The sequence below is a fragment of the Colius striatus genome, chromosome 5 (assembly GCF_028858725.1).
Source record: "Colius striatus isolate bColStr4 chromosome 5, bColStr4.1.hap1, whole genome shotgun sequence".
Classification (NCBI taxonomy): Eukaryota; Metazoa; Chordata; class Aves; order Coliiformes; family Coliidae; genus Colius; species Colius striatus.
In genome coordinates, this window is record NC_084763.1 from 8,590,352 (window position 1) to 8,615,245 (window position 24,894).

The window sequence follows — 24,894 nt, forward strand, 5'->3', positions numbered from 1 at the left end:
ATGAGGGGACAGAGTGTACCCTCAGCAAGTTCCCTGATGGCACCAAACTGGGAGCACTGGCTGATTCCCCAGAGGCTGTGCTGCCATTCAGCGGGATCTCGACCGGCTGGAGAGTTGGGCAGAGAGGACCCTCATGAGGTTCAACAAGGACAAGTGCAGAGTCCTGCACCTCAGGAGGAACAACCTCATGCACAGGACAGGCTGGGGATTGACCTGCTGGAGAACAGCTCTGCAGAGAGACATCTGAGAGTGCTGATTGACAATAAACTAACCATGAGCCAGTAATGTGCCTACATGGCCAAGAAGGCCAATGGCATCCTGGGATGCATCAAGAGGAGTGTGGCCAGCAGGTCAAGGGAGGTTCTTCTCCCCCTCTGCTCTGCCCTGGTGAGACCTCATCTGTAGTCCTGTGTCCAGTTCTGGGCTCCCCAGCTCAAGAGGGACAGGGAACTGCTGGACAGAGTCCAGTGAAGGGTCACCACGTCGATCAGGGGACTGGAGCATCTTCTTGTGAAGAAAGGCTGTGGAAACTGGAGATGTTTAGTCTGGAGAAGAGGAGGGTGAGGGGGGAGGATCTCATCAATATTTACAAGTATATAAATGGTGGAAGTCAGGAAGTTGGGGCATCACTTTTTTCTGTTGTATCTAGTGACAGGACAAGGGGTAATGGGATGAAGCTGGAACACAAAAAGTTCCATTTAAACATAAGAAAAAACCTCTTTCCCTGTTGAGGTGAGGGAGCCCTGGCACAGGCTGCCCAGTGAGGGTGTGGAACCTCCTTCTCTAGAGGTTTCCAAATGCACCTGGATATGTTGCTGTGTGACCTGATCTATGTGAACCTGCTTCAGCAGGGGAGTTGGACTAGATCTCTAAAGGTCCCTTCCAACCCCTAACATTATATGATTCTATGATTCTACGTGCTATAGGTCCCATCTACTGAATTGCTATAGGATTCCATAACATGTCATTGCAGATGTTCCAAGAAAGAAGCAGCAGCGACAAACTGTCTATTAGTCAATTCTCCCAGAATACTGCAGGCTTTCCAGTGTACCTTCTGGTGCAGTATGACATGCTGATTTTCAAGTTTCATTTACCTTAGATTTGTTTGCCTTTTTCCTTTTATCAGTGCTCGCAACTTCTTTTCTCTGCACCTGTAAAGCAAGAATCCATTAAGAAAGTACAAAACATCACTCTCTTACATGTCTTCTTGACAGGAACGAATACATACCAAACTGTAAACTTCTATATTTATTTCAAAGTCATTTGAGACATCATGCCTAAAAGGGAGAAAGAGGGAAAAAAATAAGTTAAACATGGAGGGGAGGGTTGTTTGGTTGTGAGGTTTAAGTTGCTTTCTACTTTTTCCCTCTAAAGTCTCCAGGGAGCAGCTAGGTTCTGCACAAGAGAAGCTCAGTTAAAGTGCTGACTAATAGCTAACCTCTTATTAGTAAGTCATAGTTTGTTCCCACTGGCCAATAGGACTGTTTGAGATCTTTTCAGTGTGCATTAATATTTCAAGGTACTTCCTAGAACTCAAAGAACAGAAGGGAAGGGAAAACAAGAGGCAGATAGAGTACATCTACCCATCCTCAGATTACATCCTTCAGTCCATTAAGTTTAAGTACAAAGATTGAAGTGAAAATTACAGTTGGGTTGGACTCGAAAAAGGAAGTTTGCTGTTTATTTTGGAAGACTTTTGCTAACAAACAGCCATTTAAACTCACAATGCCTTTTTAGCTAACATATGAGATGAAGTTTTAGCTTTAAGAGGCTGCAAAAGACAAAAACCACCTCATCTCAGTCAGAGCAATCCATCTGTCACTGCAGGTGTTCCAGGAGAGAACAGAAGTAGAAAAAGCAAGAGGTAAATTAGCATAAGTCTAGATTGCTTTTTGAGAGAGGTGGATTCCAGCTATTTCACAAGGCAGAAAATACCCACACCTCAAGATCTCACTATATTTTTTTGCAGAATAACATCCTTATATGATGATATTGTTTGTATGCATGCTCCATCAGAGCTGAAACTGGTTCCAAAACAGCTTCTTTATACTTACATAGTAAACGATGTAGTAAAGGTAAGAGCATCTCCTTTCAGGGAGCTGGCAGTACTTGCTAATGGAGTTGCAACCATGTTTTCTGCTCCAGATCTCAGGATTATTACATAGTAGTAATTTGCTGCTTCTGAAAATATATATCAGATGGTTTTGTTAGCCAAAGGTGGCCAAGTATTTATAAAGACACTCAAGTACTGCATTGCTGTTAAACACTTTGACTACATCAAGAGTTGCTTAGAAACTTACTCTTAAAACACTTTTTTCCTTACTGTGTCTCCCAGTAAGACTATCTCCATGTGATTCAATGTATTACTGCTTGGGGCATCTCAGGCCAGTCCTACACTACTCACTGTATGAAAGGGAAGGGGAGGAACTTCCAGTTAGATTCAGGAGTTAATCTTAGTTCTTTATATACTTGTTCTGTAGGCCTGTCAGCATAACAATGTATCAGCTTTCACTCTTGCCTGTTCTCATACTTTTTTCAGTGCTGTGAAGGGACTGGTTATCCAGGCAACTCATTTCACTAACTCCTCATATACGGGGTGGGGAACGACCACAAGCACACATCAATAGCGTCAGGAGATAATCTGGAGTTTGTGCAGCAAATTGCTGCACAGTAAAGCAAGAGCATTGCATAATATCATACCACATTGAAAAAACACCTCAAAACCAAAACAGTTTAAGTGCTCTGTTATATAGGACAAGTCTCAGCTCTTAGAAAAAAAAAAAAAAGACTTCAGCAAGCATTGATTTGTACTCTACATTTCATGTTCTCTTCAGAGGTGAAAGTCATTAATAGAGCTTCTGGTGCACAATGTATAGCAAATGCTGCACTTCCAGAATAACACTTTGACAACAAATAGTTTACAGTTGGTTGTTTACACAATTTGGTTTTTAGAATTACTGATTGAAACTAAACATAATTTTGTAACCGTTAGAGAGCCTTTCCTACAATAGAGATGATTTATGTCTCTCAACAAAGACTGTAACACATCAGGAGCAGAGTGGGGGTTGTAAATTAGGTCAGATATGTCCATTTATATTCGTGGCTGTGGTTTTAATTTGAAGATATAAAAACATAATTTAGATTTCAGGAGACAGTTAAACAAGAAAAGCTATGTATGAATTCTTTAGAAGTTTGGCAGCCAACATTAAACACAACTTTGCCTAATGACTTTTGCCCTTAAGTTTTAGTGAGGCAAGAAGTCAGAACCTGTCCAGCTACAATCATATTCTAGGGCATTATATCTACAGGAGGATTGAACTAGATAATCTCTAAAGGTCCCTTACAATCCCTATCATCCTATGATTCTAGGATTATATAAACAGCACTGGTTATCATGGGCTTGCAGAGTCTTCAACCAACCACATGACAAAAGTTTACTGTGTTCCAGAGTAGGCCTCTAGACATAGAGAAAGCCAGATGTTATTTTGGAACAAGAGAAGAAATGAATCCATATTAACCCTTTAATGATTTAAATATGACAATAAATATGATAATGATTTAAATATTTAATCTTTGCAAATTAAGTATTTGAGGATGTTAACAGGAGGACTAGAAAACTAGAGCCTTAATGAGCCTTTCACATTACCACAGAGGTCAGAATTTATATAACGATGTTTAGTACTAGACTTGCACCCATAAAAAAAAAATCCAAGGTATCAAGAGCAAAGACAACCTGAGATTTTAATTCCTTCCCAATCAGTTACACGGAACCACAGAGACCAGCTGGGAAAGTGTTGATAAGTTTCTTGAACTCCACAAGACACAAAAGGATGCAACTGAAACAACCATGGAAAGTATAAAAAATTTAGCCAAAAAACAGATCAATTAAATGTAACTGCTAAATTTTCACTGTCCCCAGTGTTCTGAGATGCAGAAGACAAAAAAACTCCAAGGAGAATGAACCAGAAATATATGTAGGGAGGATGGAGGAAAGGGGAGGGAAGGCGTAAAGCTCTCGCAGTTGCTAGTTTTACCTGGCTTTTGAACTGTACCGCACACAAAGTCAGCTTTTAGAGGTAGACGCATTTCTGAAATGGAAACAGATCCCCTGGATGGAGCAAATTCAGTGGATGTAGAAGCAGCTTTATTTCTTTTATTCTGAGGTCCTTCACTCTTCAGTTTGTTCAGTTCTTCCACTAAAGCAGTTCTCTTCTCAGCTACACAGAGAAATTAATTAATTGCAGTTGTAACAGAAGAAAAAGTAGTACTGAACAATTGAGGTTCTGCTGTAAGTAAAAGGCAACAGAGATGTTAGTCATCTTCCAGAAGAGCAGGACTATTAGGGACAAGAAAGATACCAAAAATGTCCTTTTGCCTATATAAGAGGCCAAAGCAGAACAAATATCCTTCCCTTTTTTCCAAGTGAAGAACTAGAACCAGCTATAAGGTGCTATAATAAATGCATTGCCAGAGCTCATCAATTCTTCCCAAAGCATTCATGACAAAGAATTCAAAACCTACTTGCAAGGAGAAGAAGTCTCTCTGCTTCAGCTTCTTCTTGTGATCCTTTTCCATGTTCCTCATCAAAACAGCAGTTCAGAGCTCGACTGGCTTGATGAATCACATTCTGTTGCGTGTTGATCTCGTTATTCAGCTCCTAATAAAAAGAATTAGCAAGAACAGGAAGACTTAGTCTAACAGTCAAACAAGGAAATGTCTTAAGATTAGTACTTTGGGGGCTATGCTTCAGAAAAAAAAACCAAATCAGACCATTTAGATAGTAAACTACAAAAATGCTGCAGTTTACAGTTACTTCAGCAAAAGAACATTGCAGCACAGCTGTTTGACAGAGGCAGTTTAAATACAGTGAGGAGTGAATGACTTGAGTGTTTGTACACTCCATATCCAGTGTTCTCTTCACCAAAAGAAAGGGCAGTTAACCTCAAACTCAGCCATGCAGGTGAACAAGGCACCAGCAGAGATCACAATCTTGCCTACTGAAGGTGTGTAGTTATGAATGCTGCCTAACTCAAAGGCAGTAATAAGATAGATTCCCCATCTCCTGGCTTGTTCGCCGCAGACTTACTCTATAGCATAATCCTTCTAAGAGACACATTAGCTGTTCCAATTATGTAGTATCATTCCCTACTGTTAAGATATTTATGCTAAACAACCTAATTTTGCAGTTCTCATTCCCTACTGTTAAGATATTTATGCTAAACAACCTAATTTTGCAGTTGTAAGCAGTATGTTAACGTCTTGGACGTTCACAGGGGAAATTAACCAAAGAAAAAGTAAATTAGAAAAAAAAAAAAGGATTTTAAGTAGTATATTGGATACCTGCATTTTCTTTTTGATGTTGGCTTGATCAGATGGGCCGTTCTTTCTCATTTCTAGTTTGGAAGACACGTCTTCTTTGCGAACAATGATTTGCTTTATTGAAGGACGATCGGTTTCTTTGAATCTTTGAGATCTATATGCATCAACACTTTGAAAAGAGGAAACCTCATGAAATGTTTCACAGGTGTGCCAAGCTTTGTTAAAAAATATATATACATATATATCAGGTATTGTTGTTTTTTGACTTGTCTAAATGGCTTTAAAAAGCATGCCCTCAGCTCAGTTGAAGTTTAAGCAGTGTACAGACTACACAGAGAATCTTTGATGAAGGCGAAAGTATTGGACATAAGTTTCATTTCTACTCTGCTCTTGAGACCACATCAGCAATTTTGTGTCCAGTTCTGGGCCCCTCAGTTCAAGAAGAACAGGGAGCTGCTGGAGAGAGTTCAGTGCAGGGCCACAAAGATGATAGAGTGAAGCATCTTCCTCATGAGGCTGAGGCAGCTGGGGCTCTTCAGCTTGGAAGAGACTGAGGGGTGACCTCATTAATGTTTACAAATACATAAAGGGTGGGTGTCAGGAGGATGGAGCCAGGCTCTTCTCAGTGATGGCCAATGACAGGACAAGGGGCAATGGGTACAAGCTGGAACATAAGAGGTTCCAAGGAAAAACTTCCTCAGTGTGAAGGTGAGGGAGCACTGGAACAGGCTGCCCAGATGGGTGTGGGGACATTTAAACCCACCTGGAGGAGCTCCTGTATGACCTACTCTAGGTAGTTCTGCTCTGGCGGGGGGCTGGACTGGATGATCTTTCGAGGCCCCTTCCAACCCTTAACATTCTGTGATTCATTTGTAGTTTAAGCAATATGCTTCATTAGGAGAGTTAAAAAAGCCAGTGTCTCCGTTTGCACACTTACAGAACCAGGGCTGGGGACTTGTGTTAGTTACCTATACGGAAGGTTGCGATCTTCTGACATAGAGCCAATACTGTCTCCAGATTCTGCCCTGGGGACTTTAGTCCTTTGGAACTTTTCAGACGTCAGGCTTACATCACTGATACTGCTACCTTCACCAGTTGACTTACAAGGAGAAATAAAGGCCTGGGAAGAAGAAAAGGTTCTATTGCAGAAATCAGTCTATTATCATTACTTGGTTTCTCTCATCCTGTTTAGCATATCAACAGTCAATTTGGAGGCTGCTGAATGCTAGTTAAGAGACATTTTACAAATGTTTTCTGGGACGTGGAGCAAGCTAATTTAACAGACCAGCAAACTGAAGGAGACTTCGCCTTTAGTTGTCAAACTGGTACAGTTTCACAATTACTTCTCTCGAGATTTTCATCAGTAACCACCTAACTGAACACACAGATACGACCGTAAGTCTGGCATGTGTCAGATGTATGTACTCAAGCTTGATTTAGCACAAGTTGACTAGCACAGCATACAATATTTATGCTGTTTTCAGAGGAGAACTTTACCTCATTACAAATTACATTTTGCTAATGAAAACATAACTTCTCTATTTGCCCAGGTGTCACAATACAATAAAATATCACTGTTCACAAGCAAATTGTATATCTCTGATAAATAAACCCTTCCCCACCTCCTAAGAAGTCTCACCTCTGGACCAACAGATTCCACTAGAGGGGTTAACAGAGACATTGATGAAATATTCAGAGACTCTTCTTGCTCATCCTCATCACTTTCACCTTCCAGGCTCATGCTCATTTCTTTCTTCAGCTTTTCTATGTCTGGACCATCCTCTTGAAGAACTTCAAAAATTTCATTTATCACTTTCGAGCTATTCATCTCGTCATCCACACTCATTTCGATTTCGTGTACTTCATCTGAAGGGTGATGTTTTCAAAGTGTTAGTAGCATCAAGATTAAAGTCTTCATTCTCATTAAATGAACTGAAATATGGCATCAGATGAGCCAACTATTTTTGCTTTTCATGTAAGCTTGATCAAAAAACACTTACAGTCAGACATACAGAACACTAAAGAGCATTTCCATCCTTAATATACCATCATCACATACATTGCATAATTGATACAGAAAGGGAATTAAAAGGTCCACTTGTTAGACAAGTTTCAATGTTTTAGTTCAAACAGGTCTGGAATCTCACTGCAAGTCCCATAGCAGAGCAGTCATTCTGTCCTTTCCCAGTAAACTCTTAATATCAGTGTTTAATATTCCTGGAGAGAAAAAGTTACAGTATAAGAAGTTTCCTGATTTGTTTTATATAAGCCTCACTGCAAAGCACACAAGTGTCAGCAGATGGTGAATTCATTGTTCAGACTTGAAGGATCATAACACTCTACTGGACAAGACAGCAAAGTGTGTTAATACACATCTACTCAATACAAACCTTTCGGTTTCTCAGAAAGACGTTCAAGTGTTGAGACAGACATCGCTTTTACAGGGCTCTTTGGGTCAGTGATCTTCAGAGGACTAGGTTTATCAGTCTCTTCACCTTTAGGAGCATCTGAGTAGTTTACAAAAAAAGAAGCCACTGAAGATTTTATGTCTAGCTGTTGAATTTTAGTTATTTTTTTTTTAGTTATTGAATTTTCGAAGTCAAGGGCAACGCTTCAAGTCCAGAATTAGCCATAGGCAAATAGTAAGAGTTCTTACCTGAAGACTCCACAGTGGGAGACTTTACTGGCTTGTCACCTGCTGGTGTGTCTTCTGCTGATCCAAAAGCTGTAGCATCTGAACTAGGATGATGTTTTGGACTAGCCTGAGATTGGCTTTCCTGGCAAAACCAAAAATATAGAACATTCAGGAGGTAATGTTCAAAATGACTAACTGCCCAAAAGATACAGAATGTAACATCTGCTAGGAAAAAAGGCTGACTATCCAGTATCAAGAAGGATCCTATTTATGTCAGAAATTCAGCTGAAGTACTAAATACTAACTTGAGTGTTTCTGTGAGGAGCTTTTATTTTGTTTTTAACAAATAAAACCCACAATTAACATCACCAAAACCACCCCCAATTGACTCAAAGCATTATTACTTGTCTGCTTAACTGATTCTGCAGGAGGAAAAAAGAACTAATAATTTGTTATTAATCAAACCATCTGATAAGCAGTTTTTCCTCAGCCTGGCCATTCACAAAGCATGGGTTTTCATCTTTTGTTTACATTTGCACATCTATCCCCATGTTCAGAACACATTAAAGCAATCCACAGGTCATGAATTTTGTTACACAGAGGTACCACATTACCATTTTAGCTTCTGGAAGTTTTCTTTTTGAGCTTTCACCTTTCTCTGCGCTCCACAGATTGCCCCTATCAAAGCGGCCACGAAGGCATGCGAGTTCTCGTTCACGTTCCTGAGCAAATAAAGGGGAAGAAGGGAAAAGCTGACAGCTTTAAGATGTCAAAACACTTCAAATTCCTCAGGTAGGTGGCAGAACAGTAAGAATCTTCGCTAAGCTTGTAAGCTAGCTATGAATGTGGCAAGTCATACCTGTTTAAGCTGAAGTGCTAAACTGGCAGTAGAGGAATTTTCATTTTGTTTGAGTAGCCTCTCCTGGATTGTCCTTGTATTTGGGGTAACAATGGGTGTTTTGCACCCTGGAGTACTCGTAGCAGGGCTCCGTGCGCTACGTTCTTGACAGCGTTCCCCAAAGCGTTCCAGGAAGGGCTTAATTCCTGATCCCCCTACAAGAACAATTGTTTGCTTTAAAAGAAACTCTCAAAGATACAGAAAGAAATCACTGCCATTCTGAAGTTTCTCCATGAAGTAATTAAGCAGTCTCCTTTACAGCTCTTATTCTGTTATACTTGACACAAACTAAATCTGAACAGCAAATCACCACAGTAACAGAACACTGAAGTTAACAAAGCAGCAAATTCACGCAAATAGATATCCTCCTCTTAATAAATCCATGTGATCCACCAAGTACTTGATTTTTCATCTTTTCTACAACTAGCCTGACTTGCATAATTTATGTAAGAGAGCACTCTAGTACATAAGGTGAATACACTGTTTGACATCCACTCCACTTTACTGAGCTTGTCTTATTGCCAGCATATCTAGAGACACACACTGGCTCTACTGGTTTTCATTTCAAAGAGTTCAAGCTGTTAGTTCAGGTTCCTGACTCAATAAGCAGTTGAATTTAAAACTGCAGTTCATCATTTGTTTTAGCATCAATGCTAGCACTGAAAAGAAAAACAGTAGGAAAGATAGGGCATCTATGTGACATTGAGCTTTAATTTCTTCTAACATATGCAGAATCTTTACCTTACATCAGAGGAATACACATAGCATTTCAATATTTTGAAAGGAGCTTTAACTAGTCTCAATTAAATTAGGTTAGCAATGATGTTTTTCCACTTGGAGAAAACAATTAAATTGATTTTTGCTCTCAAGAGTTTCAAAACCATGTCCAAGGATGTGCCCTTGCAAAATATGGAAGGTGTATAATTTATGATAATTATCACAAAACTCTTAGGACTCTACTCAAGTTACACCAGGAGACAGGCATTATCTGATATGTTACCATAAATTCTTAACTAACACGCAGTTTTCAGCACAGGGCACACAAGCCTGATTTGAATGACCATTTATTAAAGATGAAAAACATCTTACCTGGTGTTGCGGGTTTACCCTTAGGTTCAAGTTGTACATGTGTTCCTTTGACTGGCTCTTCTTTGGACTGAACTGGTGGAGGTAAAGTTGATTTTGCTTTTTGTGTGCACTTCTCAGTTTTCTGAGGGCTGCAGGGATTCTCTTTTAGGGTTTGTCTCACTTCAGATTCTTTAGAAGAGGGAACAGTGACTCCTGAGGACCGTGTTAAATTGTTTGGATCCTTAACAAGGGAAAAAAAAGGAGTAACGTTAAGATGACTCTGTACATTCTTATTCTCTCAAGAGGAAAAAGAATGAAAGCATTCTGCATCAACAACAGAAAAAGCTGAGAACAAGTGTTTTGTAGATTATGAGGTTTTTATCCAGTATTTCGAACTGTTTCAGCATTTGATTCCAGATGCTTTTGCAGCTACTTTGGATCTTTTCCCCATGCTTCCCTAAACACTCCACAGAGCAGATATTGACATTTTACAAATGATATTAATTGCTGAAATTAGTAGTAACAGATACCTATTGTTCTGTACCTATTGTGTATCCTGACTGAACTGTCATACAGCAATAACATTTACAATTTCAGTCAACTAGATAAGTTAGAGTGAAACCCAAAATCTCTGTAAGAAGCCTCCTTCTGATGGTTTAAAGAGCATCACTCAATTACTTGGACATTACTTTTACAGGACTTAAATACACTCACCTTTAAGTCTCCATAAAAGGGAGACTTAAAGCTGTTTCAGGTCTGCTAATGAAAAAGAGCACGTGGGATTGCAATAAAGCAAAAGCTGTAAATAGACTAAGATTGCTCACACTAAATCTTTAAATTCAAATAAAACAGTTCTGAGTTAATATTTGTTTCCTCTGATACTCAAATCAATTTTTAGCCAGCAACTAAGTCAGACACTCACCGCTATCTTTGAGTCCACTGGTTTATTAATAGAATCCTCAACGAGCCTTTGAGAACAGGATGCAGCTTCCTGCTTTACACTGCTACTATTGATTCTAGCAGATGCTCCACTTGTAGTGGACAATTTGGATAAACAAGTAGTGCCAGGCTGTTCTTGTGCATTGTTTTGCTTTGCAGATGGATGACTTAGGTCATCTTCCCAGGAACCAATGGTAGCAGCAAGGTTAGCTAAACGGCCTCTTCTCCCAATAGGGGTATCGCTTGCCAGGGCATTAGATGTCTGCTTAGGTGGAGAAACAGGACGATCTTTTGACAGGAGGGGAGACAGAGGAACACATTCAGAGGGATCTGGAAAAGAGAAAACGCGTTTAGTTGGCTGATAAAATACACTGAGATATATTTGCAACTTTTGCATTTTGCTATCAGTTGAGTTTATCAACATTTAGATGTTCTTGTCATCAGTGGAACCAAGCCACTAGCTTTGAAAGCATTGAGACTCATCAAGTTAAATTAAAGCCCATCGTGAATTCATCACATTTTTAACCATGCAGATGACTAGTTTTAGGTTACTGTTGCAATGAGAAAGGCATCACACTAGTATAAAACTAAGCTGTAATTGACAGTTTCATTATTTTAGGCCTTCTCCGGTGCTGAACTCTTTACAAAAGTAAAAATTGCAAACACTGGGAAACACCAACACTACTCAGCACGAGACACACCTTCGCTATCCCAGCAGCGGCGCTGCTCTGCCAATTTCTGCATACGGGTTTTGACTGAAAGGGCTGCAGGAGTTTCTGACTCTGTTTTTCCTTTCTCAAGAGGCTGAACCAAGGAAGCCTTGTTCGAAGCTGCTACGTGCAGCTCTGAAGTTGTCTCAGGAGGATGAGGGCTGGTGGAACTTGAAGGAACCGGCTGTACATTCTCTGAACTGGTAGACTGGGTCTCAATATTGTCAGGGCAGAGCCTCTTTGACGGTGATGGCTTTGTACCAGTTTTCACTGCACAGATCAAGCAAATTAGTGTTCAAACATTTTCAGACAGTACAAAACTGTAATGCAAATAAAGTTACAATTTACAAATGTCCTGATATGCCTCCCAAAAATATGTCCTTCCCAAATTCTACCAAGCACAAGGCATTATCTTTAGTGTTACACACATTTTAAACAGCTTACTAGTTACTTAAAGCATCTGCTCTCTGTTCAAGCTAAACATTAGCATATTCAATCCTAGCAGTCAGGTAACTGCATCCATCTCTGTTTAACATTAACAGTAAAGGTTTTCACTTGTCATTAGAAAAACAAACAACAAAAAGATGGGACTCCCATCAAAAGAGAATCTTTATTAAACTGCTTGCAAAATACCTTCATCACCAGGAAGAGGTGCCTGGTTACCAGTTTCTAGTAAAGGCTCCCTGACCCTCTTGTTCTGCATTGTGGGTCTTGCCCCCATCTTGGGCCGCTCAGCCATTTTCTTCTGCAGGTTCTCTCGCCTGGCACGGGTCCTTTCAAGGAGTTTCTGAGTAGTCAAGAAATCATGTGTTACTACACAGTGCAGTAAGTGTGGTAACTAGCAGTAGCACAAAGTTAAAATGTTTCAAGTTTATCTAGCATCTACTAAGATCCCCAACACCAGAAATAGATAGTTGAAGGCTACATTAAGACAAACACAGCTCTCAGATGTTGCTCACTGACCTACTAGGGTGATAGAAATATTCAAAGCCTGGTTTTGTGACTGACTCTCCTCAAAAGTAAAACAAACAAACCACGTTTTCTACATTGCCAATCACATGGGTTTTCTGTCTTTTTTCCACCTTCCTCATTGTGATAAACCCCAATCTCCATACTTTGATTTCACCATTGCAATACCCACAGCTTCCCCTACTTCCACAGCAAGTAACAGGTACTTCAACCATAGCACGTTCCAATCTACCTTCTTGCTCTCTGGCCTGTTAGTACGTGTTTGCAGGTTATCTTTGGTCTACCAGACAGAAAACAGGCTGCAACACCTTCAGAGGCAATGAGGTGACTCTTTTGACCTAGCCACAAAGTTTCATGAAAAACATAGAAGCAGTTAAGTTTGAGACACTTATTCTTTTCATTAAGAAGAGACAAAGCTAGCCAGTACTTTCCAAAGTTCTAGTTAAATCAACTAATCTGGTTGATTTAAAATCAACTAGATTTTAAATCTAGTTAAATCAACTCTCTCCCACATTATCTTGGCTCTCAAAGGAAGTCAGGCTAAAGAGATACAAGCAATGGCAAAATCTATAGGGAAAAAACCCCACAAACAGAAAGACTTCCATAGAAGAGTCTGAAGTAGTCACAAATGTTTGAAAGTAATCATTAATAGGCTGCTCAGAGAGGCTGTGGAGTCTCCTTCTCTGGAGGTTTCCAAAACCTGCCTGGACAAGTTGCTGTGTGACCTGATCTAGGTGAACCTGCTTCTGCAGGGGGGTTGGACTAGATGATCTCTAAAGGTCCCTTCCAACCCCTACCATCGTATGATTCTATCTTTTTTTTAACTGAATCACCACATTGGTCTTGATGTGTCAAGTCTTGATAGTAGGTTTTTGTGTGTGTGTGTGCGACATATTGCTAAAGCATCTGATAAGTCACCTGACTGGCACTAACCCTCCCAAAAAAATAAGTAACATTGAGCTGATTGCCAAGCAGTGATAAAAAAAACAACCTCAAATTAAATGCATGGCTGTTCATGTTTTTAAAGTAGTTATTACACCTTCTAAATTGAAAGTTGAGTGTCTCTTCCTCAAGATTAAATGATGTTATTATAACCAGTTGTCTCAAATAGGGTATTGATCACAATATCTTTGTATACAGAAGAACATATAAAGAGACACCAATTCAGACATCTAACAGCATTATCTCATCCTCTCTCTACTGGAAACTTGAGTACTATGAACATATTCCATCCAAAATAACCATTTTGCTAAATGTGCCACACTACTAGGACGTGACTCCTTATTGAATCCATGGGCTTATTTCCTTTCTTTTTTTAAAACACTGCATTTAGAAATCATCATCACTCAGTTTGATCACATCTAAAGGATACTTAATTACTCTTTTGATCTAGGTTTTAAGACACTTTGAGACAAGAAACGGCGTGATTGAACTAACGGCCTTTAAAGGGAGGCATATAAACTGCACTTGTTTGGTGGCACATAAATTATTGTGAGAACTGTGCCAGCCATTATCTGTCCTGTTGCACAGCAATTAAATAGACATTTCACATTTTTAACTGTCTAAGGCTGAAGTCTTAAACAATGTTTCATTGTAGGGCAACAAAGGACAAATGGAATGTCCATCTCAACAGTTTTTTTTTTGTGGAAGAGAAAAACTGCTTCTCTAACTTTAATAGAAGATGAAGATCATTTTTTTTGGGAGGGGAAGCGAAGGAAGGGACATGGGAGGGACAGACACAGGGGACACCTGAAATGCCAGAAGTGCCTCCAATGCAAGCTCCATGCTAGTTGTGTCCAAAAGGCAAATTTCCTTATTTCCATCTCCAAAACACAGAGCTACAAAGTGCAGGGAATGCCCACATAAATAAAACTTTAAAGGCTATGTAAACTCAACTGTGTGTAAGCACAGTTCATCTGTCTTCCAGTATTCCTGCAGTTCTAGTCAAATGTGGACACATTCCTTTCTGTTTTGTTAGCTCAGTAAAATGGAGTGGATGTCAGTTGTTACAAATAGGGTGTCACTTCCCAAGAATGCAGGCCTCTGTTGTTGAACTCCATCTCCTATTGGCTTTCTGCATCTCAACTTTCCATGCAACTGCCGTGATTCACATTCTGCTATTACACATTATGAGTAAGCCAGTCGCCAGAACTTGAGACTTACTTTTCATCAACAGGGTGTTTGCTACAAGTACATTCTTCAAGTGTTCTAGCAATAACTGAAGTTCAGAGTAGGAGATACCTATTTCATTACATTTAATGATCTGATCACTACAGAGTCACAGGCTACAGGTTCACAGATCACATTGCAAAAACATCTTCTAGAAATCAGAAAAGGCTTTCCCCCTTCACATGTTGAATGACAATCTTGGTTTTAAAAGAGTATATTTTAAGGTACATATTTAGCAGCATGAGAGACAATTATCAGGTTCTTATGTGATTGCAAGAATTTGTTCTAACTACCCTGCTTAAGAAGAATGCAGCAAAGGGAACAAATTCAATCTTCACATATGCAAACTTTCCTTACTTTGCTCAATGAATGAGTACTTCAAAGTATAAAATCACCTAGACTAACACTCCATAGCACCAAACACAGCTTTTGGGCAAGAAACTGTCATCAGCTATAAACTGGAAGTCACAAATAGTCTTCTCATTGTGATCCTAAAAGAGCATCCACTGCATCATCTGCTCACTGTGCTCTGTACTAATAATTTGGTTGAGATACAAGCAAAAGCTAATAACTTTCTGAAAGATTAATCAAAAGAAAAGCCATTATTTCAAAACTGTCTGATTCAAAAGCATTCCACTGAATCTTACAGCAAGATTTATTGGAGCTTAAGTTCAGTGAGAGCAGGACAAAATTTGTTACTGTAAAGCAAATCAGCAAACACTGAACTAACAGTATGCTTTGGCCAATTAAGGCTCGCTCTGCTTTACACAATCAGCCCTTAACAATGCCTCACCAGTTCCCTGCAAGTAACAGAGCACAGTAATTTCTAGGCAGAGATTATCTGAAACTATTTAAGTTAAGGAAAGGTTATATGAAATAAGAAACCAAACAGAACATAAATACTTCATAGCAGGTGGTAAAAAGCTTCCTTTTCAGAAAATGTTCTTGAGGAAAGTTATTAAACTTCAATACTAATATATAAATATTAGTCAGATTTCTACATAACACCGGAGTGCCCTTCACAGCGTAAACATTCTTGAGAAGGCAACATTTCAGGCACCTGCACTGCCAACATTTGAATGAAGTCTACCATGAGGAGTGGCCTCAGAGCTGGTCACAGCTTTCCAAAGTCAGCTAATCTACAAGAAGGGCGTGTGAAGGTTGGAACATCTCCCAGCATGCAAAACCATTTTAAACTTGATTCAGTAGTCTGGACTTGAAGTTTATTTAAGTCTAGTCAGATCATGTCACTCACTACCAACTAAGGAAGGAGGTTTTAGATGTTTACACTTAGCAAGCCTTTACAGGGGGGTAGGGTAAATCTGCCTTGGCATAACACATTTGGTAAACAGTCAGATCAAATCCTTCTGTTCAGTTTTTAAAGCAGATCTGCGCAGTCACCTTTTTTAGGCACTGAATTAATTTGAAAGATGTCAGTTTGCTATAGATTTTAAAGAGGAACAGACAGAGTATTCCACCAACGTATTTGATTTGGATTTTGTTTAGCATAGGGTTTTGTTTAGGCAGGCTGTGGGTTGAAGGCCATTGTTACTACAACATTTCTCAAAGCAGTCACAAGGCAGTTCCATAGCTGTCACACAGTACAACAACTTTAAGAAACTTTCAACCTTCATACAGACTCAAGCCAGTCAATTTCACTCATTTTGTTACACTTGTGTAAAACTCAAGTATGCACAAGCAAATCCACCCTAATAACCAACTTCCCTTATTTTTTTTCTTTAAAAAAGAGGAACTGAACTTGCCAATGAAAGTCAATAATGTCAAATAAAAAACATTTTTTAATCTAAGGACTGTTGCTTTGGACAAACTTTACACTCTACCTTTAGATATGGCAAGCACAATGTGTGTCAATACCACTCCCATTCGTTTCCAGGGCCCCTTCTGTTTCAGCTGAAAATCTTATCTGCCAGACATACATGAAAGGCAGATACTAAAGGGCTAGGAAATGCATTTAAGTATCACAGAATCATAGAAGGGTGGGGGTTGGAAGGTACCTCTAGAGATCATCCAGTCTAACCCCCTGCTAAAGCAGGTTCACCTCCATCAAGTCACTCAGGAATGCATTCCAGGTTTGGAAATCTCCAGAGGAGACTCCACACCCTCCCTGGGCAGCCTGTGCCAGGACTCCCTCACAGGAAAGAAGTTTTCGTGTTTCAGCTTATGACCATTACCCCGAGTCCAGTCACTGGACACTACAGAAAAAAAGTGTCACCTCATCCTTCTGACATCTACCCTTTAGGTACCTAAAGCCCGGTTTAGAAAAGATCCTCTCTTTCACAAACCCTTGCATGAATAACTCCTCTGTCTTCTCTTGCAAGAAATCTGACACTCCACAAACCAGGATGATTACACTACTGGAGATAAGAGCACGAGCAAGGCAAGGGGGCAGAGAGTATCCCTGTTGCAGAGGAAGAGGCTCACTACCAGCCCAGAAACCCCAGAGCAATGCAAACGGGAATGAGGGACGCTGACAGGAAACCACTGAGTCTCAAGAGCACGGCCACCACCAGCAGCGGCGGCGGCGGCGGCGGCGGCGGCTCCCCTGCGGCCCCACCACCGACAACTCGCCTCCTCCGCAGCCCACCACCCGCGGGCCGCCGTGCCCTCACCTCAGTGAACGGGTCCATCGCTGCCGCTGTTGGCGCTGCCCGCGCTGCGTCCGCTGCCTGAAGCCGCCCGACAGTGGCAAGAAACCACCACCCCAACCGCTCCGAGGATTTGAATTTCAGCGCCCGCCTCAGCCGCGCATGCGCCCGGCAGCGCCCGCCCCCGCCGCGCCCTCACGTGACCTGCCGCGGCCGAGGGACTCTGATTGACAGGAGTGGCAGCCAATCCGGTGGCAGCGCGCCCCGCTCCGCCCGCCGTCCCGCTCGCGCTGACTGCACCCTGAGGGAGCTGGCGGCAAGGGGATGGGGAGCCCGTCCCGGTGCCCCTCGCCGCCCCGTCAGGGAGCTGGCGGCAAGGGGATGGGGAGCCGGTCCCGGTGCCCCTCGCCGCCCCGTCAGGGAGCTGGCGGCAAGGGGATGGGGAGCCGGTCCCGGTGCCCCTCGCCGCCCCGTCAGGGAGCTGGCGGCAAGGGGATGGGGAGCCGGTCCCGGTGCCCCTCGCCGCCCCGTCAGGGAGCTGGCGGCAAGGGGATGGGGAGCCGGTCCCGGTGCCCCTCGCCGCCCCGTCAGGGAGCTGGCGGCAAGGGGATGGGGAGCCGGTCCCGGTGCCCCTCACCGCCCCGTCAGGGAGCTGGCGGCAAGGGGATGGGGAGCCCGTCCCGGTGCCCCTCACCGCCCCGTCAGGGAGCTGGCGGCAAGGGGCTGGGGAGCCGGTCCTGGTGTCCCTCACCGCCCCCTCAGGGAAGTGGCGGCAAGAGGTTGGAGGAGCCGAGCCCGCCATTCATCACTGCCCCGTGAGGGAGTTGGTGGCAAGGGGATGGGAGAGCCGGTCCGAGCCGCGTCTGTGGCGGTTCTGCAGCACCCCAGGTTCTCGGCCTGACCCCGGAGTGTGATGGTGTCGGTGCCTTGAACAAAGGCTGCAAGAGGAAGAAAATCCCACAGTACCTTTTATGGTAGTGGTGTTTTTGTGCTTGCTTCAACGACCACAGGTTGGCACAAATAGATTAGAGACTCAAGAAACCTCGAGCTCTGCAGTTATAACTAGCAAAATCCAATTACTTCGCAGTTATAACTAGCAACAACCAATTGACTAAAAAGAAGACAGGAGCCATATGGGTTGTCCCACATTGCACGTGGTTCAAAGGAAAGTTCAAATAGCAGATGACAAGAAAACAAATACCAGAGGGTCCTGAAGATCCTTGAAGACCAACAGAGACCCTCACAGAAGACCTTGCTTAATAGAGATGCAAATATTATAATTAGTTCCAGGAAATATCATGAATATGTACACATATTCCTGGACAAGCTATGTGTATGTATGTGACAATATAGGCTTGACCTGTGGAAACCTGTGGTGTGCATGTTAGGTGGAGCAATCCCCTGTGCATCCAGCGCTGCAATAAAAATGCCTGCTTTCTAAAACTAAGAGCCTCAGGGAGTTTTCCTAGAGCAGCTTTTACCATATCAGTCCGGCTCTGGGGTTCCATATGTTGCGTGTAGGTAGTGCATCCAGTCATGGCAGTCCTGTCACCTTCTGTCTGCCAATCAGGGCACAAACTAGGGTTTTTTAAAAGAAAACAGACTTCTACCCACAAGCAAGTAGATCAGTACTGCCAGTTCGCCTCTCTTCTTCAGGATCGTACTCCCTGGCCAACAAGTGTCCCATTCTCAGATAAATGTGGGTTGGAGCAGCCCGAGGGCCAGAAGCTGAAGTTACTCAAACACCAGGCTGAAAACTAGGACTTAACAGATGGGACTCATCACTCATTCATAACTTGTGAACCAGATTGTATAGTGTTAATAAAGGATAGGCTTTATTTCCTTCAAGGGAAACTAGGTATAGCTGAGAAAAAACAGACACATCCCTGTATCAGAGCAGCAGAGAATCAAAACAGGCAAATACCAGAGATCAAAATAGGTCAGGGTTATTTTTTTTCGTAATAATTTAATAACACTATCTGAAACTCAATGGGGAAAACTCAACTGATGTTTCACAGTCTGAAGGCATGAAGAAAAAGAAGGGGAAGGAAAGAAATGCCATGTTGAAACCAGCAGAACAATGACCTGGCTCTGCCCACCAAACAGCATTATATTTTCTAACCGCCTTTTGCATTCAAAAATTATGAATCACGCTCTTCACTCCCTCCTCACCCCACGTGACAGGGCTTAAGATTCCCTCTTGCCTGGAGTAAGCTAATGGAAAGCAATCTCTTATGTAACAATAAATAACACAATACTAAGCACTTGGGGAATGGTTTTTGCTGGCTTGCAGTTTTCATGGGAATTGAGAGTGTGGGCACGAAAGCCAGTCATTTGTCTTTTAACATGGCATAAAAACCATTTTGACTTTCCCAGGTTTTCCTTCAACATTTTTTAAAGCATATCAACTCTCTTCAGGGGTATATTTTCCTTTTCAGAAGGTTATGGGACTTTGCATTAGCACATTAATAAAGAATGGAACACTTTTTAAACAATAATGAGAGCACTAGCCAAAGTTTTTGTAGCTCTGGCTTCCTTACAACACTGATACAATCATAAATGTAAGATACTGAAGGGGAAAATGCTGATCTCAGTGTAGGCCACTGTATAGCTCCATGCCGTAATCCTCAGAGAATATGTCCTAAAACGTCCTGTCTGCTGAGCAATTGGGTTCCCATTTCTGATTCCAAAAGAAAGATGAGCAAAATGCTTTGATTTACAGAAAGATCTCAGTAAACCTGTCATGTAGAGAAAAAGACCATTTTCCAACTGTAACTTCCTTTTATTTACAGTTAAATAACGCAAAGTCAATGCTCACCTATCTTGCCCTTGCAAGGAGAGTCAATCTATTGCATGGTAATACATGCATTATAATACAGTACATGGTAGTATTACTTGTAGTTTACATTTACCTTCAAAAGGCATTTTTTTTACCAACAAATTCACTCTACTGCTAATCAGTTGGAGAGCTGTCAGGACTCTGGTACTCATTTCACACCAATAATGTGATTGCATCAGATGCCCTAGAGAGGAGAAGCAAAGCAAATGTGTCATCTAGTACACAGTGTTGTGCATCATTATTTCTGGACCATAGTCCCATCAGAATTAATTCTTCCCAGGGAGTTCAGACAAAGGGTTTAACCTTGGGGAAGAGGCAAGGAGACAGTCCTTGCAGAGCTTCTTGAGGACTGTGCCACCAGCATCGACATCCCTTTGCCCCAGCCCCACTATCTTTGTGCCTTCAGTGGATCCTGGAGGATGTATGGTGCAAGTCTGACTCCCCATATCTCAGTGCCCAAGATGAAGCCAAGCTGTAAGAAGTTCCACTTTTCACAAGACACACACCAGGACCCCTGTATAAGGGAATCCTGCACTACAGAAGACCAGTGAGAATGTCATATCCATCCTTTGTGATTCTGAAATGAAGACCAGTGCCCTCAGATCCTCTTGAATATCCTGGTATGTCAGAGGCTTGTCCTGGGAAAAGGCAAACTTCACCCCCAAGCAATGAACAGAAAGGCTGGTCCACAGCATGCCAAAACACAGCAGTTTGGATTAATCAGTATTTTCTGTTGTAAATACTACACAATCAGAAGCACTTTAATGGGCAGCATTTAGGACCTGATTCTCTGTGCCAAGCCAAAGGTGATTATGCTGCTTTTGTCAGCTCCTGTGATAATCACAGAGGCAATTTAGGGTGACATTTTCCAGTAAAGGAATACATTTATGTCAAGAAAAAGACAGGTTTTGTGAGTAACTCAGTGCATGACATGGATTTAAATTAGCAATGCCCAGAGCACAAGGCTCTCTTCTAGTAACCTCAGTAGGAAATTGATGACCAGCTCAACCAGAATGTGAGACCCCACAGACATTACAGTTTAACTTTCAGTGGTGCTGATTGTGCTTTATTGTACCAAAAAGCTTAATTTTAAGCTTCCTTGGTAAGTGGTGGTGGGGCGGGGGGGGGGGGGGGGGGAATCTTTTAAAGTGGACATTTGCTGTGGGAAAATGTGCTACATTTTCAAAACACACAGAATGAATTTCCAAGAGTGTGAATTGTATTTGTTCCCTCACTTGCCAAATGCAAAAGTTGGGGGGCTCTCAAGGACAGGCTGGCTCACTGAAGACACCATTTATATTAAAGGCTGGAAAAGCACACTGTAATTTTTTCAATGGTATCTAGCAACAGGACAAGGGGTAATGGGATGAAGCTGGAACACAAAATTCCATTTAAACGTAAGACAAAACTATTTCACTGTTCAGGTGAGGGAGCCCTGGCACAGGCTGCCCAGGGAGGGTGTGGAGGCTCCTTCCTTGGAGGTCTTCAAAACCCACCTGGACATGTTTCTATGCAACCTGATCTAGGTGACCCTGCTTCTGCAGAGGGGTTGGACTAGATGATCTCTAAAGGTCCTTTCCAACCCCCACCATTCTATGATTCTATGATTTATGTTCTGTGATGGCATGGGTGGATTCGTGGTAACTGTCGTCAGAGCTGAAATGCAGTAATGCAGTATGTCACATGAAGAGCAACTGAGGCAAAATCCCACAGAAGTTAGGACTAGAGGGAAAACAAAACCAGAAAATAGAAGGGAAGGACAGAAGCGAAAATATGTTAAAATGGGAAAAGAGTGAAACAAGGAACGAGACAAACCCCATGTTTCACTAACAACAAAAGACAGTTGGCAAATAGACCTGGTTTCAGAAAACAATTTCTGGGAGGTTGAACTCGTCATTTTTATGAGGCTGTGGGAGTTAAGAAATATTTGCCTGTCATACACTCAAAAGATGTATTGTGCTCACAGTCTTCTTCATAGTATAATATTGCATTTGTATCACTAAGTCATGGAAAGTTTCTCAGGACCTTTCATTTTCCTGATTAACACAAGAGAATGGAGATTAGACTTCCTTCTTTTGTGTCTCAGTTAGAAAATGCCCATTTCTCTTTCTGTATCGTTTGCTGACGAAAAATTCTGAAATGAAGAAAACATCCTGAGAATACTTAAGAGCCATTATGTTAATTTAGACTGTGATCTTAATTTACAGGGCCTGAGACTTGCTTGCAACTCTGCAGCAAAGTGCAAAGGGAGTAATTGCTTAATCACACCAGCAATTTCACCAGCCAAATTGTATTGCATTTTGTATTCTTGAAATAATTTTCTGAAAGGTAGAAAAATTAGGATATTCTTTTTGAATAACTGTTTTTCACTGAAAAAAATAGTGTTCTGTCAGCTCTAGCTCCTTTTTTTGAAGACTCAGTATGCTGTAGGCTCAGCAGGTGATAATTTTCTGGCCTCATTCTTGCCATTTTATACTCATATTTAAAATAAATAAGTGAAACTATAGGCCACACGTAAAATGAGTTATAAATGATGCATAAACAGGCCAAGAATGTTACCTACAAAACTCCCTTCAAGTCTTTAAAGGAGGTTCTCCAAGTTAAGCATAGCCTACATGCTAAACAAGGGAAAACCAAAGGATATGGAATTGATTTTACATGAGTTCATGATATTTTTTTCTCTTTAACTTTCCGTGTCATTCATCTGAAAAAAAAAATCCTTTCAGCAACAGTACCGCGTTTACACTAGAGGGTGCTGCTGAGACAGGATTTCAGGCTGCTTGGTGTTTTGCTTTGGAAATCTGCTTTTGGATATTTGGGAGAGAAATGCACGCCTGAAATATAAAGAAGCTGTTTTTAGAGGGAGAAATTGTGCTGCAGTTAGAACAGACACAATTAAAATGTAACGGTGATGATGTTTTCCATGCACATACCCATGAGGGATGCTAGTAATAACAGGCAGCTTTAGTAGAAGTATATATAATCACACTGAGGCTATGTTAGAGATGAGTAAATGTCCCTAAAAAATAAATACTTCATTCTGCTTTTGGTTAAAAAACCTATTATGGCATGGAAAATAGATTAACTAAAGGAGTATGAAAATAAGGTCATGACTCCTTGTTAATGAGCAGGACAGAAACATCTAATGGGGTAAACCAAAGCAGCAGTCCATAGTGCAAATCCATTGTTACTGAAGATCTGGGTGTGGTATGATGAAGGGCTACTTCAGCTTGCAAGAAAATAGGAGAAAAGGTAAAAGGAATGGAAATAGCCAAAAGGTTCATTTAAATACTTTTCTCCTCATGCTTCCAGTGGTGGTGGGGATTGTCAGACCCCTGAACGTATCTCTCCGTGTCTCCAGGGGCTTTGGCTGCCTGGAGGCAAAGCCCACATGGAGGTGGTGGTGGTCTTGGGCAATGGAGAGAGTCGCTGCTCCCTGACAGCATTTTGTAAGTGGTATAGTATGGGCAGCTTGTCTTCTTATGTGTCTAACCCAAAAATCTCTTTGAATTCAGCAGATCTGTAAGAAAGCAAGATGGTACATGCCCTGCACTGTCTCTGACTCAGAGCTCCAACTCTGGGACTCTACTAATTCCATGATAATGTGGTATCCAGGGAATCTCCAAAACCAGATATAAGATCTCTTCCTTGGCTTATGCTTCTCCCCAGCTTGAACACTATTTCTGTCAGATGAACTTGTCACTGGTACCACTTCAAAGGGGTTATTCATCATGGAGTAAATAAAATAGCCCCAGCTGCTTTATAGTCCCATCTAACTCCAAAAACCATGCAGGGAGCTGCAAGGTAAAGCTAGGCAGCAGTGCCAGGCAGGTGCTCGGAAACTGGAAGAAGAGGGGTTTTTTATCTTGGGTTCTGCTTCTCCTCAAAAGTGGGACTTACCAGGAGACCACCTTCCTCAGGCAAGACAAAGCCCCTTCTGCTCTACAGATCCTGTCTGAAGTAGGAGCATCTGGATGTCTCCTGAAATGAAAGGCCTCGGTGAAATAGGTCATCGATCTTCCCCCAGCTGAAGTGGACTGTGAAGAGTCCCCTGCTCCCAGTACTAGGTCTCCAGCTCTAGGACAGCACTGGCACCAGCACATAGGTGAGGCCTCTTGTTCCAAAGCACCATGTAGTCATACCTGTTACTGCAGAAGCTGCATCTTGTAAAAAGGTGCCAAGATGGTGTTTTGTGTTTCTGGGATATCCTCTTTTCATTTTCTAAGTCTGTTGTATAGCCTGGACCAGCAAAAAAAAAACCCTGGTGGGAGGTGTGGAAGAGGAAGGGATAAGGAAGCAAACAAATACCAATAGGGAGAGGATCATTGTGCTTTTCTCAGGTTGGTTAAGAAACAAGTGAAGTCCTCACCTGATGGGCCAAAAAGGCCAATGCATTGCTATGAAAACATTTGCTTTTTCCCCTGAAATGATCCCAGCACCAGAGGCAAGTTGGCAGACTTCACAAGGCCCAAAGACACAGTACAAACATTTAAAATATTCTCACTATTTGGGAGCAGATTGTCGTTAGCCCTGTGCTGCCTGGCCTGGTATTTGTGTTGCCACAGCAAAGTATCAGTGAGTCAGTCACCTGCAGGTGTTTGTGGTTTGTCAGGCAGCCTGTGCTGGGGCTGCCTGCCAGCCCTGCCTGCCAGCCCTGCCGAAGGAAACGTCCTGCTTGTCTCAGAAGGACCCCTGTAGTGGCAAGGCATTGCTGCAGAAGTGGGCAGATGGTTGGAGGAGGA

General features: G+C 41.9%; 1 protein-coding gene across 1 annotated transcript in view; it reads right to left on the reverse strand.

Annotated features, from left to right (window-relative positions):
• Positions 1–17,421, reverse strand: part of ANLN (anillin, actin binding protein) — a 29,187-nt gene extending 11,766 nt beyond the window's left edge. Inside the window, exons 1-17 of the mRNA XM_061996731.1 lie at positions 17,338–17,421; positions 12,203–12,356; positions 11,561–11,839; positions 10,843–11,189; positions 9,942–10,161; positions 8,814–9,007; positions 8,569–8,676; positions 7,976–8,096; positions 7,710–7,826; positions 6,959–7,185; positions 6,288–6,439; positions 5,341–5,488; positions 4,522–4,657; positions 4,035–4,217; positions 2,055–2,181; positions 1,229–1,277; positions 1,095–1,151 (exon numbers count right to left, since the gene is read on the reverse strand). Coding sequence (XP_061852715.1) covers positions 1,095–1,151; positions 1,229–1,277; positions 2,055–2,181; positions 4,035–4,217; positions 4,522–4,657; positions 5,341–5,488; positions 6,288–6,439; positions 6,959–7,185; positions 7,710–7,826; positions 7,976–8,096; positions 8,569–8,676; positions 8,814–9,007; positions 9,942–10,161; positions 10,843–11,189; positions 11,561–11,839; positions 12,203–12,356; positions 17,338–17,355 — 2,637 coding nt within the window. The 5' untranslated portion in view covers positions 17,356–17,421. The remainder of the gene's footprint in view (positions 1–1,094; positions 1,152–1,228; positions 1,278–2,054; positions 2,182–4,034; positions 4,218–4,521; positions 4,658–5,340; positions 5,489–6,287; positions 6,440–6,958; positions 7,186–7,709; positions 7,827–7,975; positions 8,097–8,568; positions 8,677–8,813; positions 9,008–9,941; positions 10,162–10,842; positions 11,190–11,560; positions 11,840–12,202; positions 12,357–17,337) is intronic.
• Positions 17,422–24,894: the final 7,473 nt, after the last annotated feature.